This window comes from Vidua chalybeata, chromosome 16, assembly GCF_026979565.1.
Source record: "Vidua chalybeata isolate OUT-0048 chromosome 16, bVidCha1 merged haplotype, whole genome shotgun sequence".
Lineage (NCBI taxonomy): Eukaryota > Metazoa > Chordata > Aves > Passeriformes > Viduidae > Vidua > Vidua chalybeata.
This window is the reverse complement of record NC_071545.1, coordinates 14139405-14153565: the sequence shown is the minus strand read 5'-3', so window position 1 is coordinate 14153565 and position 14161 is coordinate 14139405. Positions and strand designations below refer to the sequence as shown.

General features: G+C 45.1%; 1 protein-coding gene across 4 annotated transcripts in view; it reads left to right on the top strand.

Annotated features, from left to right (window-relative positions):
* Positions 1 to 14161, top strand: part of TOM1L2 (target of myb1 like 2 membrane trafficking protein) — a 56726-nt gene that overhangs the window by 28461 nt on the left and 14104 nt on the right. For 3 of the 4 annotated variants that reach the window (XM_053957440.1, XM_053957441.1, XM_053957442.1), the window contains exons 8-12: positions 2137 to 2270; positions 4797 to 4845; positions 5676 to 5799; positions 6585 to 6702; positions 8940 to 9015. In XM_053957440.1, the coding sequence (XP_053813415.1) occupies positions 2137 to 2270; positions 4797 to 4845; positions 5676 to 5799; positions 6585 to 6702; positions 8940 to 9015 (501 nt within the window). Of the gene's footprint in view, positions 1 to 2136; positions 2271 to 4796; positions 4846 to 5675; positions 5800 to 6584; positions 6703 to 8939; positions 9016 to 12093; positions 12160 to 14161 lie in introns of all 4 variants that reach the window. The other variant, XM_053957439.1, reaches the window with a different exon arrangement.

The window sequence follows — 14161 nt, the reverse complement described above, 5'->3', positions numbered from 1 at the left end:
TTTCCTGAAGGGGTGGTATCTTAGGGCAGGTGCTCTGGTGGAGTTCTGTGCTAAGTTCAGAGGGCTAGACTGTGTAATCAGGAGGGATTTCTCTGCTGGAAAATCTCAATGCAATGCAGCACTGTGCATCTCAAGAGGGAAAACAGTATAAATTGAGCTCTTGTCTCAGGCTTCATACCGATTTCCCAAGGCTAGTGGTCATGGGGTGGCCTTGTGGCTGAGGAAAGTCACAGAGACCCACAGACCAGGAGCATTGTGATCTGACGTTCCAGCTGCTGCCCTTAAGGTGGGATTTGCCTTTCCAGAGCTTCAGCAATAGCCTTCTGTTTTGATCCTCCAGCGGGGAGGATGAGCTCCCACAGCAATCCGTTTGGAGGAAGGCAGGGAATTGCTCTCTGTGATACATCAGAGTTTGAAATCCATCCAAAAACTGGTCTCTCCCATGCAGTGGCATTGTGTGTTTGTCTCAGAGCCATCATGGCAGCTGATGAGAGGCTTTGCAATAAAGAGCCTTTCAGTCACTGCCCATTTGGGTCGAACTGCTCAAAACAAAAGCAGCTTCCAGGAAACCATGACAGGCCGAAATCGAACAGTTTGCTTACACTGAGAAACAACCACCAGCATCTTGACAGCCTGACCTTAGAGCACAGCTTTAAGGTGAAAGAACTTGATCATAAAATGGAGTGACAGCAATGATTCTTTATTCCAGCTGGTTCCCTTCTGTGACTGATGCAGCCTAAATCTGAATCACAGAGCTGGGGAGAACCCGTTTTTGATCACAAAGGATGGTTAGCCTTTTGAGAGCTCTGAGCTGGGTGCTGCATGCAAGGACTCCTTGCTTTGAGGTTTATATAGCCCACCTCCTTAAATAATTCCTGACATTTTCTCCAACAATCAAATGTAAACAGCCTGCGAGAGAGCCAGCTCTGAGCAGAATAGATAGGTACTGTCAGCCCTCTCGGAAAGGCAGCAAACAAACCTCTGAAATGTCACAATCTGCTTCGAAAGTGATGGGATCAAAACTGACATTGGAGAACACATTCCTCAAGCTGTTAAGGCAGCTGGATTGCACTAGGTGAAATTTATCCAGAGCTTAGGTTGTCAGACCATGCAAGGAAAACAAACACATTTTTGCTTTCATCCTGAAGGCTGTGTACCAACAAGTCATCCTTGTTTAGTGCTGAATTCTTGCTGTGAAGTGGAGCTGGGAGGAGTGGAAGATGACAGAGGGACATGCTTTAGCTGGAATGTCAGTACTTATTGAAGTAAAACCGTTGGCCTGATCAGAGGCACCCTGCCATACGTCATGTTTCTTCTTGCTGTTCTCCTCAGCAGACCAGTTTGGCCTTTGGTCTTGAGGCCTTTCAGGACTACAGAATTCTACTAAGTATTTGGTGATGGAAGAGATGTCCTGGAAGCATGAAAGCTGCTGGTCTAGACAAACTAAAATCTAGAATTCTTGATGAGAGGCTTTTAAAATAAATGCCCTCCCTCTGCATTCCTTAAAATATTCTTCTGAAACTCCCCATTGCCTTTGTGCAGTCTCTTGTCTGTGAACTTGCTCAGTGGAAGGGAACATTTCTGTGTGTCTCAGTGCTGGGGGGTGTGTGGAACACTCACCTTTTCGTGCTCCTGCTCCTTGGTTTGTCTTTACCCTCATGTTCTCTAAAGTTGGTAAGTTCTCATCCTAGCACACACTTAGTATTTGTGGTAGCCCTGATGAACCTTTTTTTCCCCCACATGTTCCAGCATCCACATAATTTAGTTTTTAAGGATGATACTGCCAGAAAGAGCAGATTGAATTTTCCTTGAAAGCTTTCTTCTGGGAAGGTGTTGTATTAACATGTTTTATTCTTAAAACAGATGACTAAAATACAGATATTTATTTTCTGAAGTGCTCAGAGTTAAAGAAGAATCAGGAAGTTGAATTGTGAATAGGCTCTCAAGGTTTTATGCCATCATCTCTTGAAGGGCATTTGATTAGATGTGCTTTTGGGTGACATTTAATCATGCAAAGATAAACTTGTCTTAGTGTTTCTCAGCTGGGGGATATGTTTGGCTGTGAACAGAGCTCAACTAAATCTACTTATTGCTTGTTGCTTATCTGAATGTGTGTGCACAATGCTTTCCTCCTAGGAACTGAACCGAACCTGCAGAGCCATGCAGCAGAGAATTGTGGAGCTTATCTCACGAGTGTCCAATGAAGAAGTCACAGAGGAGCTGCTGCACGTGAATGATGATTTAAATAACGTCTTCCTCCGATATGAAAGGTGGGGCATCTCTCCCAGCAAGCATTTGCATTCATTCAGGGTTTTCACATAAGAATAAAATAGGTCAGACCCTTCTGGGCCAAGGGTCTAACATGACACAGAGAACCAAACCACAGGAACAATTTACACAGTATTTTTATGGCCTTTTATGGTAACATTCCTGTTTCAGTTGATTCTTTTAATACTATGATTTTTTTTACTATGTATTGAATTTTTGTGGGTAATATCCATAAACTGCAATGCAACCTTGTGAAAATGATTGAGTCTGCGAGTCCCTGTTGTGCAGGGCTGTACAGGTGTAGGGACTTGGGACCAAAAATAGCACAGCCACAGTCACTACTTCCCCTGCTAGCCCAGGCTCTGCACAAATCTCTGTGCTGCTTCCTGGTTTAAGGAGGCTCCTGTGAGCTCTCTCTGCCCTCTGATCTCTGAGCTTTCCAGTCCCAGTGCTGGTGCAAGGGGAGCTGCCTGAGGTGGGCGGGAGCATCGTGCATGCAAAGGGTTTGTTTTTAAGTAACACTTAAAATCCTGAAAAACAAAAAAAGCCTGTCTTGTGCAGAGCTAATGTTTCGAAGAGCTGGTCTGCAGGAATCATCCCCAGGGACAGGACTTGGGGCACAGAACTTTCGACATGTCAGACAAAGGCGCTGTCAGGCACATCTGCTGCAGGAGGTGACACGTGATGCTGCAGTCTTGGGAAAGTTTAATCTTCCCCTTAATGACAGGCCTGGGGAGCGAGGCACCAAAGAGTACCCTTTGTTCCTTGCTCTTAGCACAGGGCTTTGTTTCTCAAGCCTTGAAAAATAAATTAGACTCTAGATCTGTGAATTTGTGTTGTCACGGCAAAGGCTGCAAAGACGACTCGGTGCCCTCGATTTTGCCTTTGATTTCATCGTTCAGAGGAGATGGAGCAAACTTTGAAACAAACGCTGGCTTTTTGTGTGAAATGGTGTGTGTTTCATGCACAAGCAGGGTTCTACAAGTGGCAGAGTGTTACTATCACTGAGGTTTAGTCTGGTCACCCTTAATATTTTTTCTATTTCCCCCCATCTGCGACTTTGCTGACTGTGGCTGATGTGTTTGTAGTCATTATTCATGAAAGGGGAGCTGAGTGATTTTAGCAAGCCATTTGTGGTGGAATAGCTGCACTGGTCTGAGCCTTCAATAAATTCCAGTTCCTCCTCTGCTATTCTTAAAGCTCCACATCCATCATGCTGATTTCTAGCACAGGGACCAAGCTCTGTCAGTGACTCAAGCAGGAGCTCTGGCCTTTGCTGTGAAGCCTTGGGATGTAAATGAACAGAAGCCTTTTGGTGAGAAATGAGGTGGGAGGTGTCTTAGGTTTCCAGCAAAGGGAGTTGGATTTCCAGTAATAGCAAACACCCACAGTTTCCTAAAATTGAAATTTGGGCCTGAAATTGGTTTTGCTGCCTTTTAAGTCTGCATTTTCCTCTGTTACATTAAGAAAACATTTTTATTTGCTTGACATTCCCTGTTTTATTTTGTCCATCTGGGAGAAAACCCAAAGGATTATATGAGCATTTTTGGCTTTTTGCTGGAAAGAGAGACTACTTCTGAAACTACTTTGAAAATTTCAAACCTCCAAGAAATCATGGTGCTTTTCCATGGTAAGGAAGGAGATCAGACTGGCCTCAGACAGGCCATGGGAGCACATAGTTCTCCTGCTGTTTTGAGTTCAAAGAATCACAGAATGGTTTGGGTTGGAAGTGACCTCAAAACTCATCTAATCCCCTCCCCTGCCATGGGTGAGGACACCTTCCATTAGACCAGGTTGCTCAGAGCTGCATCCAGCCTGGCCTTGAAGACTTTCATGAAAGCTGGGTTTAGGTTTGTGGCCCCAGATGCACGGAGTAAAGAAGAGATCAGAGCTTGACTAACCCGACTTCTCCTTAGAAGTATGAAGGTTTAATCCAACATCATTGCTTTTCCTTGTTGGAAAGTACCAACCTATTTGAGCATAGGCCGTGACCATCTTTGAGTGGACTCAGGATGTTTTAAGCAGTGAATCTGCTGTTCATTGTCCCTCATGCCACATGTGCCTGACTTGGGCTGTGCCACACACATATGGCTCCTCATTTACATTATTGCAGCAAGAGGGAGCTGGTAAGTGGGAGCGAGATGAGCTGCAGTGCTTGGCTTGTTGAGCTGTGAGCATCAATCTTGCTACAGTTCCTCCTGTCCCTTGGCTCACACAACAGTCTGTCACAAAGCACTTAATGATTAAAAACCCCCCCAACCAAAAGACAAATCCTGCAGTGTTTTTCAAGCATGTTTGAGCTGCAAGATCAGATTAGTCAACTTAAAATCTACCTCTGCCAAGAGTGCAACTTCTCAGCAATCCTGTCTTTGTCCTGGTTTGGAGTTAAAGCTTTCAGGCTTCCCTTTGGAGCCAGAGAAAACTTAAGTTCAGTGGCAAGCATGTCATGGCTTAGTTATAAACTCATGTTTTTTATTATTTATTGGTGGCTTTGATAGTCCATGTTGTTTTTTTTTTCCCCTGAACAGATTTGAACGATACAGATCGGGACGCTCAACACAGAACGCCAGCAATGGAGTAAGTACCTCACTCCATTGATTCTCTCATACCAGCTGTAGTACTATCAGTAGTATCACACCCTTTAGCTGCCCAGCTCTGTGTTCTCCCTGTACTGGCTAATGGTGGATGCCAGGAAAAGTAAGAATGTGGCAAATCCCAAGGGACAGCTTTTAGCTCAGGAAGTCACTTCACGGGAAAACATCTCTGTGTTTACAATCCGTGATGGATTTTCATTCCTCTATTAACTTTTTTGATTGCTTTTGAGTCTGTGTAGACTTTAGGAGTTCACAATGTCCTTAAGCAATAAGTTCCACAGTTTCACTATACATTTTTACATATTTATTTTGCATTTATATATAACAAATATTTTGTTTACATTTGATCAAGTCACTTAATGATTTTTGTTTGCTTCACCTAATTTTTCTTCACCATGTCTTACATACCACTGTTCAGGTTAATTTTCTTCCTGCCAATCATAATTTTAAGAACCACTCTCATCTCCTATTTAAGCAGCCCCTTTCCAAGCTGAAGAGTTCTAATTATTCTTTAAATAGAAACTCTTTTGTAGTTGTTTTATAGTGTTCAAGGTCTGAGTTCATGATGAATCTTTACTTCTATTATGTTTTCTATTCTGCATTCATAACTATTTCCTCTGTTTACTGTGCTTTACCACTTCTGCAGTGTGATGCAAACTTCAGCAAAGACTATATTGACACTTTAGTCACAACAAAGAAGTTTTCTTTCTGAAAGCAGTTTATACCTAATGTGGAAAATTGTGATGTTTAATGTTGCAATGCAAGAAGAAATTTCTGGGATGTGTAACTTCTGTGTTTCTTGTGTCCTGACAGGTACTGAATGAGGTGACAGAAGATAATTTAATAGATTTGGGTCCTGGCTCTCCAGCTGTGGTGAGCCCAATGGTCGGAAACTCAGCACCTCCATCTTCACTTTCTTCACAGCTTGCAGGGCTTGGTGAGTGCCTGATCTAGATCATGCTCTCCTCTACCTATTAATGTTGCCATGTGGCCTCCAAAAGGTTTGGGTATTTGGTTTACAGGAGGATTAGAAGGCATTCCCACTCTCCTGCCCTGTGAGAGCCAGCCTGGCACAAAGGGAGGGCTTTATTAATCAGAGGGAAGACTGATGGAGAGGGTGCAGGTGTTGTTCATGGCAGAACTTGTACTACTACTTCTGTTTCTGCTTAGTTATAATTCTTTGTGAAATCAGCCTGGTGATGTTCTTGATTCCCCTTCTACAAATAATATTTGAAACCTTTGGGTGAAAGGTTTTATGAAACTCTTAGGTGGTTTGCATTAAATCAAACCAAAGATTGTGTGATTGGATCACTGGGTTTGACTGAAGGTTCTCCACCTCTTTCAGCACTGCACCAATACCATATCCCTTTGTTTGAAAGTGTTGCTTTCACAGTCAGTAACTGAGAGAGAACATTGTGGAGAAAACTATTGTCCATGCCCAGAATTTTGGACTGTGTTAGTGACCACTGAATGTCTCAGGATATTGGCAGCAGGTTCACACCAATTCCCAAATGCTGGCTTCTTGATGAGGAACATTTATGGAGTGCTGCTTCCAGGATGAATTAGATCATCTCTACATTTTTCTTTTAAGAGCACATGATTAGCATCCTCCAGCCTTTCCTGAACAAAACTGTCCTCAGTGCTGCAGCTGTTAATGATGGTGGTGTTTGCAATATGGTTTGTTATTTCGCTGGTTCACTATTTTTTCTCCTCTGGTTGCAGACTTGGGCACAAACAGTGTCAGTGGCACACTCAGCTCCCTCCAGCACAGTAATCCTCGTGATGACTTTGACATGTTTGCACAGACAAGAGGCAGCTCCTTGGCTGAGCAGCGAAAGAAGTAAGTTGGAGTTTATCTTCAGCACTGAGTCATGGCACTGCTGTTTTCTAAGGGCATAAATCTGAAACTTCTTGACTTCAGACTGAAAAACTAGTTTTGGTGTATGTTTTCTTGCTTTTAATCCAATCCCTATCCTTTTGGTTGTTATTAATATGAGCAAGTGGAGAGGTTCCTGCTGCTGGACAGAGCAGACTGGCTGGGTACTGACTGTCTTAGTTAATGAGCTCACTGGAAACTTGCAAATGTGCTTGCCTGTACTTCTGCCTTCTCCTAAAGGCTTGTCATCCCATCCACCTGTGTTTGAGATACAGGAGCAGAAGGGTCCTTCACCTGAAGGTCATGGATGTACTTTTGTGACTGAATTACTGTCATCAAAGGCTTGGAAACAGAATTACCATCCAGTTAACTCTCCTTTTGGCCCCAGTCAGACTCTCACATGCTGTCAAGGCAGTGTAGCCTGCCTGGCTTCATGCTATCCCTAATTTGTTTATATGCATAGGGCTTGCATCTCTAGAGCTGCAAATCTGACACTTTCAAGGGCATTTAACAGGTCAAATTATTTTAATGTAAAAGAAATCTATGCACTTATTAAGAAATCCTTTGATCCCTGTCAGGTGATATTCAATAAAAGACACACTCAGGTATTTTTCTTTCATATATTATTTCTTGCCTTCTGGCTTCAGACATTAGAGGAAGTAGTCTATCTTGTCTCAACCTAAGAAATGCTGTTAAATAGTTTATCAAAAATTTAGAAAACGTGAGCCTACAAATTTATTGGACTCTTTTATTTGCAGTTATCAATATAGCTATTGGTACTGCCTCAGCTATGGTATCAGTGCTGAGAAGAAATTCTGTCATGTAGAGGGATAAGCCACCACTGGAGATTTTGGGCTGAGAGCCTTAATGTACAGTTAGAAAGGAGATGCATTGCAGGAGAGATCTAATCAAGGTCCCTCTGTATCTTGTGCTAAATGAAGCACAAAACTACTCTTCCCACACCGTACCTAATGGAACAAGGAGCACAGATCATCCATGATTTCACAAGGGAGGATTGCTCTGTCTTCCTTGGATTGTGCACTGTATAAACAGAGCAGCAGGGAGGAGGAAAGGCATGAGTGTGACTTGCTGTGGTGTGTAGGTGACAGCTCTGGGTGTGAGAGCTCTGGGTGCTGTGCTCACAGCTTGGGAGAAGCCAGCATGAGGAGGGGAGGAGAGAGGGCTCCCCCTGCTCAGGCAGCCCCTCCCAGGAGCTGATTTACGGGCACGTGTTTGTGTCTGCTGCAGCTCATGCTGTGCTCTGTGAGATGCCGCTGCTGCCTCTGTCACCTGACTGCTACATGTCCCTTTTGCATTGCAATTTAAGAAGCTTTTAACAGCTTTGTAAATAGTGCATTTCTTTGTCTGCTTCACTGCAGTTGCATAATTTCACCTCTCGTTGAGTCTCGCTCTGCCTCTCCCCTGCATGCACACAGCAAGGTCAGGCTTCCAGATGTCATCTCCAAATCTTTGTTAAACATAATCTGCAATCAGGCCTCTTTTCACAGTCCCCCACTTGCTCTTGGACATTCTTAAGGTGCCTCATGACCTGTTTGCCTGCCTTTCATAATGCTGATCTTACTCTCTTTGCTTCAAGGTGCTTTTCAAAACTGATGGGTGGCCTTTGTACAGAGCAAGCTCCTCTTCTTGGGGTACACACAGAACCCTGCAAGTCTTGTTAAGAAAAAGAATGTGCTTTCTGGTTCCCAGGGGAGCAAATCAGGGTATCCACAGTATTGTTCTCCTGTGAGGAAAGGCTGGGAGAATTGGGATTGTTCAGCCTGGAAAAGAGAAGGGATTGGGGTGACCTAATTCCAGTACCTGAAGGGAGCCTACAGGAAAGATGAGAAGAGGCTATTTACAAGGGTCTGGAGTGACAGGACAAAGGGGAATGGCTTCAAACTGAGTTTGAAGGGCCAGATTGAATATTGGGAAGAAATTCTTCCTTGTGAGGGTGGTGAAGCACTGGCACAGGTTGACCAGAGAAGCTGTGGCTGTCTCATGCCTCGAAGTGTCCAAGGCCAGATTGGACAGAATTTGGAGCAGCCTGAGATAGTGGAAGGTGTCCTTGCCATGGCAGGAGTGGAATGATATGATCTTTTAACACCCCTTCCAACCCAGGCCTTCCTATGATTCCATGATTTCCCATGGATGACTGCTGGACTTTCTTGCTAGCTGTGTGGTTTGTTCTTCTCTTCCAGCGTGACGTACGAGGATCCGCAGGCTGTCAAAGGATTGGCATCTGCCCTGGATGTTCGGAAACAGAACACAGGAGGGGTAGGTCACAGCTCTGTGTTTTGTTATCCACGTGGAATCCGAGCTGGAGGCAGCTGCTTTGAGCTTCTCATTCTGGATTCCAGCAACGTGGTAGTAATGGCTATTTTGAAATTGATATCTGAGAGCAAGTACTTGCTCAGTAATGATGTCTAAAGGGATGCTGCCCTTCAGTCTAAAAGACTTCAGAATCATAGTGGGTAAATTCTCCTGTGTCCTTGCAGTTTGTCTGGGGAGTCCAGCTCTTTGGCTGGAATCACTGCTGAGAAGAATCAAGTGGGGAATGTCCTGTGAACACTGATGTGCATTGGCTTGGTTTGCTTTTGCTTGTGAAAGTCTTAATCTACTGACTAGACTTTGCTCCAAGTGCGTGGATACACGAGCAAGTTACAGAGAGAAATGATGCAGACTTCTAATGCTTTACGTTCTTTGCCATAACTGCCCTCGCTTGCAGCCTGTTCTGTCTGCCCAGGGCAGGCTTTTGCTCTCTTCTGTGGGCAGAAGAGCCCCATGTGCTGTCACCTCGCAGCAGCTGACACTTAAAACACGGGTGAGAGAGCTTGGGCAGCTTTGTCTGCATCCCTCGGTGAAGGCAGAAATGAAGGAGCTCTCAGATCATCCCTTGACCCCTTTCTACCACCCTGCTTTTAGAAACTCTGCTGCTCTTTTGTAGGCAGCTGTGTGTAAGTTTTTAGAGGGCGGAGCAGGTTCAGAGCCTTTCCCAGTCCAATTTTGGGCTGTGATGACCGCTAGGGAGCACGGCAGAGCCAGCATAGCATGGGAGAGCCAATGCAGTGTGCACATGCCTCTCACTGGGGAGAATTGCCTCCCCATGCCTTGGCTGATCCACCCTGGTTCTTTCATGAAGTGGGAGTGCTCTGGGCAGCTGGCATGCCTGGCAGCTTGTGCTCCAAGCCAGGGAGGATTTGTGTTGGGAGCCAGCTGGGGTCAGATCACAGCTGCCTGTCTGCCCAGGCCATCATTCAGTGGGAGCAGGCCCTCAGCTCCTACAGAGCATCCCCCACCACACAAACCTACCTGCTTCTTCCTGTCCCTGTCCTCCTGCAGGAAGGGCAGTTTATAACTCGGGTCAGCCCCATGACCAGCTGGAGCTCAGCCCCACAAAAACTCATGGCAACAGTACTGAGGGAAAAGGGGAAGCATGAGGAGGCAGGGGCAGAAATATTCCTTCCCAGGAATTCCTGAATCCAGTGTGACATCCCAAGCCCCCAGTATCACTGAGCTGTTATTGGCAGGACCTGGGGAAGGATTTGAGATTCTGCTCTTTGTTCCTGGCTAACCAAATGCAAGGGGCTTGCATTTAACTGGTCAAGGGGGCTGAATTCCCCCAGTGGCCTCAGGGTCATGTCTTTATTTATTAACACTTTTGTTCCCAGCCAGTTCTGCTTTAGGCACCAGCACAACGTGTCATCCACACCAGCAGAGCTGCTGCTCTGCCCCAAGTGCTGTCAGTTCAAAGGACTGTGGCTAAGCTCATCTGAGGGTCAAAGTTTTTTGGGGTAAATGCCTCATGTGGAACTTGAGGCTATGAGATGTTGAGACTTTCAGCCTCTTTTCAAAGGTCCTGGAGACTGTAATGTGTAATCATAAGAGCTTGTTTTGAAATGCAATCACTCTGTAATTGGTAAGCACTTTTTCTCAACTGTTGTGAGGCTTGTGGGTGTCTCTTCTTAAAGGAAATAAAAATTAAACTCTCCTAAAGTTACCAGCCCCAGCGTGTGTAGCAAAAAACTGGCAGTGCTCAGTAAATGAAAAGACAGGCTTTAATTTGGGTAGAGCTAATTTAAGAACAGCTCTGGGGAGGAGCCAAGAGCTTTGCAACACATTCTTCACACACGTCTCGTTCCAGCACAGTTGTCCAGTGGTAGAATTCAGCACATCCGACGTTTCTAATGCAGTCATTCTCGGAATGGTCTGCAGAGATGGGGCTGATCACGTGGCATTAGCTGTCTTTTAATGTGATTTAGCAGCTGGAAACAAGATGAGCTAAAAATACACTGTTTTCTTAATATTGCTTTTCCATGTTGGGAATTGCTTTTGTTGCCACTGAGTTGTTGCATGATCACAACTGGGAGGAGAGGTGTCCAAGAAACAATTCTCCAGTGTTACACAGAGAGTAGATGAAATTGGAATGATTTCCCTTTATTTTTTTTCCCCTTATAAAATGAGACATAAAAGATTGCAGCTGATTCTCCATTACCTGTGTTAATAAGGACAGGAGAGGTGTCCTTTGTGTGCAGATATCTGTGTGGATGTACATAACCACCAGTGGCTCTCTGCTGAGCTCACCCAGTTCTGGGCTGGAGCCACTGCACTCTGCTGAGCCCAAACAAGCCCTTCCAGAGCTGGAGATGGCTCTGCATCCCACCCTGGCTCAGGGAGGAGATGCTGAAGGACACAAAACCATCTTAGAGTGTTTGTGGTGCTGTGCCATGCAGTCTGCAGCCTGCTCAGGGGAGCTGGATGCATCAGCAGTCCTTTAACCTCTGCGCTTTTCAAGAGGGGCAGTTTGAAAGGCTGCCAGGACACTGCAGCAAACTGCCCTGACTTCCCTGCACTCAACACCATTGCAGAGCTGCTGTGCTGTCTGTGTGGGGCACAGTCTGTCTGCTGAGGTCAAGGACATGAGCAGGGTGTGCTGCAACCCACAGCTTCATAAACAAGGGGGATTCCACAGAGTGTGGCACGAGAGTTTCCAGCGCAGCCTCACTGACTGCAGTAGTTTGTACAGCCTCACTTTTCCTTCTTCTAAGAAGATGACAAACATCAGCCTCACTACCAGCCAGTGATTGCTTTATTTTATTATTATTATTTTTATTTTTAAGGACATCACGGAGGGAGTGCTAAAATGTTGTGAACTGTCTGTAGGAAGTGCAGAATTCTGGGTGAGGTCTGTCCCCTTATAGGCAGAGGGGGACACAGCTGCTGCCAGAAGCTACTGTAGGCAACTCTGTGTGTGGATGTGTGTCTGTGTATGTGAAGTTTTTAACTGTTTTATTACTTTATCACGGGTTGTTGCTGTGGTTTCTCTCTTTATGGACCTTTCTGTTCTCAACACAGAGGAGAGGTAAAGGTGGGAACTCAGACATGGAGCCCATAGACAAGTGGCTAATTACACAAGGAATGGTGAGGATTTCACCAGTGAAGCAATTCCTACTGCCCACCCCAGTCCCTGACCTAGAATAACCATCCTCCATTCACCTCTCGTCCTGCCCTATTGAACCGCTTGAAATCGGACAGTACAAGGAGTTTATTTCCCACCTGCATCATTACCTGGGGCAAAGGGAAAGATTTGCACCAATTTCTGGTTTTTACAGCACAAAGACCTGTAAATCACTGAATCATTTATAGGATCCCACGTCACCTTCAGAAGAGGCCTGGGGATCCAATTGGTTCCTTCTACTGTCTTGATTTATTTATGCAGTATCCACTTTTCGAGGGATAAACACAAGTCTCATGGATCTTATTCACAAAGAGGACACTTGCTATCTGATTGTAAAGCAGCCTTTTCTGGTAGTGCTTAGCTTCATGGTCTGGAATAAACATAGGGAATTGTAGGATCATATGTAGTTGAATTGAGTAATGTAGGGATCATTCTTTATGCAAGGAAGGGAGTGGGAGAACTGCTGCCCAGATTGACATCTTCAACCCCACTGGCATTAGGAATCAGACTCCAAAAGGTACAACAGTGTTTCTGGCTTTAAGGATTTAATTCCTATGTCTGGTGATGCCAGTGCCTTGATAAAATCAGGCTTCTGAAGATCACTGAACCTGTGCACATTCTGACCTTGTTTGAAGTTGTCCTTCATCAATGTGCTTGCAGAGAGCAGTTCAAAGCTTGCTTTAGGTGCAGAAGCCAGAGGAAGGGAAAAATACCCTCAGCTATGCCTTAAAGCCAAGTTCTAAGACCATTTTTTTTTTTTGGACAATGTAATCCATCATTTTAAGTGTTTGAGTTTAGTACCAATAATGTGACCTAACTGTAGAAAATCCTCCTGAGACAGTTCTGGCTGCAGCTGAGTTCAGAGAGGTGCAGGGAGAGAATTCCCTTTGCTCTGGGGTGTGCTGGCAGTGCAGCATGTGGGGCTGGGCACCAGGAACAGGAATGTCTCACTCCAGGGAGAGCCCTGAATGTCCCAGACTAAGCTGCCAAGTATTTAAAAAAGAGAAACATCCCAGAAAGCTTAACGTTTAGAAAATCCAGAGTGTGCAGTATCTGTGAAACACTTGCATTTATTCTTCTGGATTTAGGGGTAACTCAGATTATTTCTCAGGGCCAGCTTGGAAGTTTGGCAGAATTTTGCACAGCTGGTGCACACACAGTGATGGGACAGGTGCTGTATCTGCCTGCCCAAAAGCAGCTCCGTGCCTGCTCACACATGTGGATAAGCCCACTGTGGGTACCTGTCCCTGGGAGCCAGAATGTCATTTTGGTGCTGTCAGACACCCCCAGCTTACAAGGTGAGGGTGAAAAGCTATAAAATGAGCAGCAGTATCAGCTTTGCCTCTGATGCTGTTGGCTGTGGCTCACAGAGGCTCTTGCTGTTCAGTGGCTCTGTTGCAGCCAGGGATGTGCTGTGCCACTGTTGGATGTTCATCCATAATGAATAATCCAGTGATTGAGTTAGTTCTTCTTCTTTGCCTTTCCACTGTTTACAAGAGCGGGGAAGCATGAAATCAGCACCCCTGCTGTTCACACCACTCACACCACTGCTTTATTAAAAAAGCAAACAGCATATTCCTTCATTGGCTTGTGGTTATTCAGTCTGGAAAAAGGATACTGCAGCATTCATGGAGGCATATGGATTTGGGGAGGGAAGGGGGCCTGGCTGTCCAACCAGTCACTGCTCTTACAAGCCTGTCACCTTGTTTGTTTGCTAAATACAAGAGAGAAATACCTACAATAAAACTAAACTAATCATTAACTCTGTTTCTCTCTTAACTGGCTGTAGTTCTTAACAGTATTTATTAATACGACCTGTAGCATTTACAATGCCAGTGGATAACTAGAATCCCAGGTATGAACTAGATGTGCCCACTCTGTGGGGTACTTTCTGTACTTTGCTGAGGAGGACAGGGCTGAGCTGACACTGCTGTTCCCTGAGCCTGTACAACACTGAGACCACTT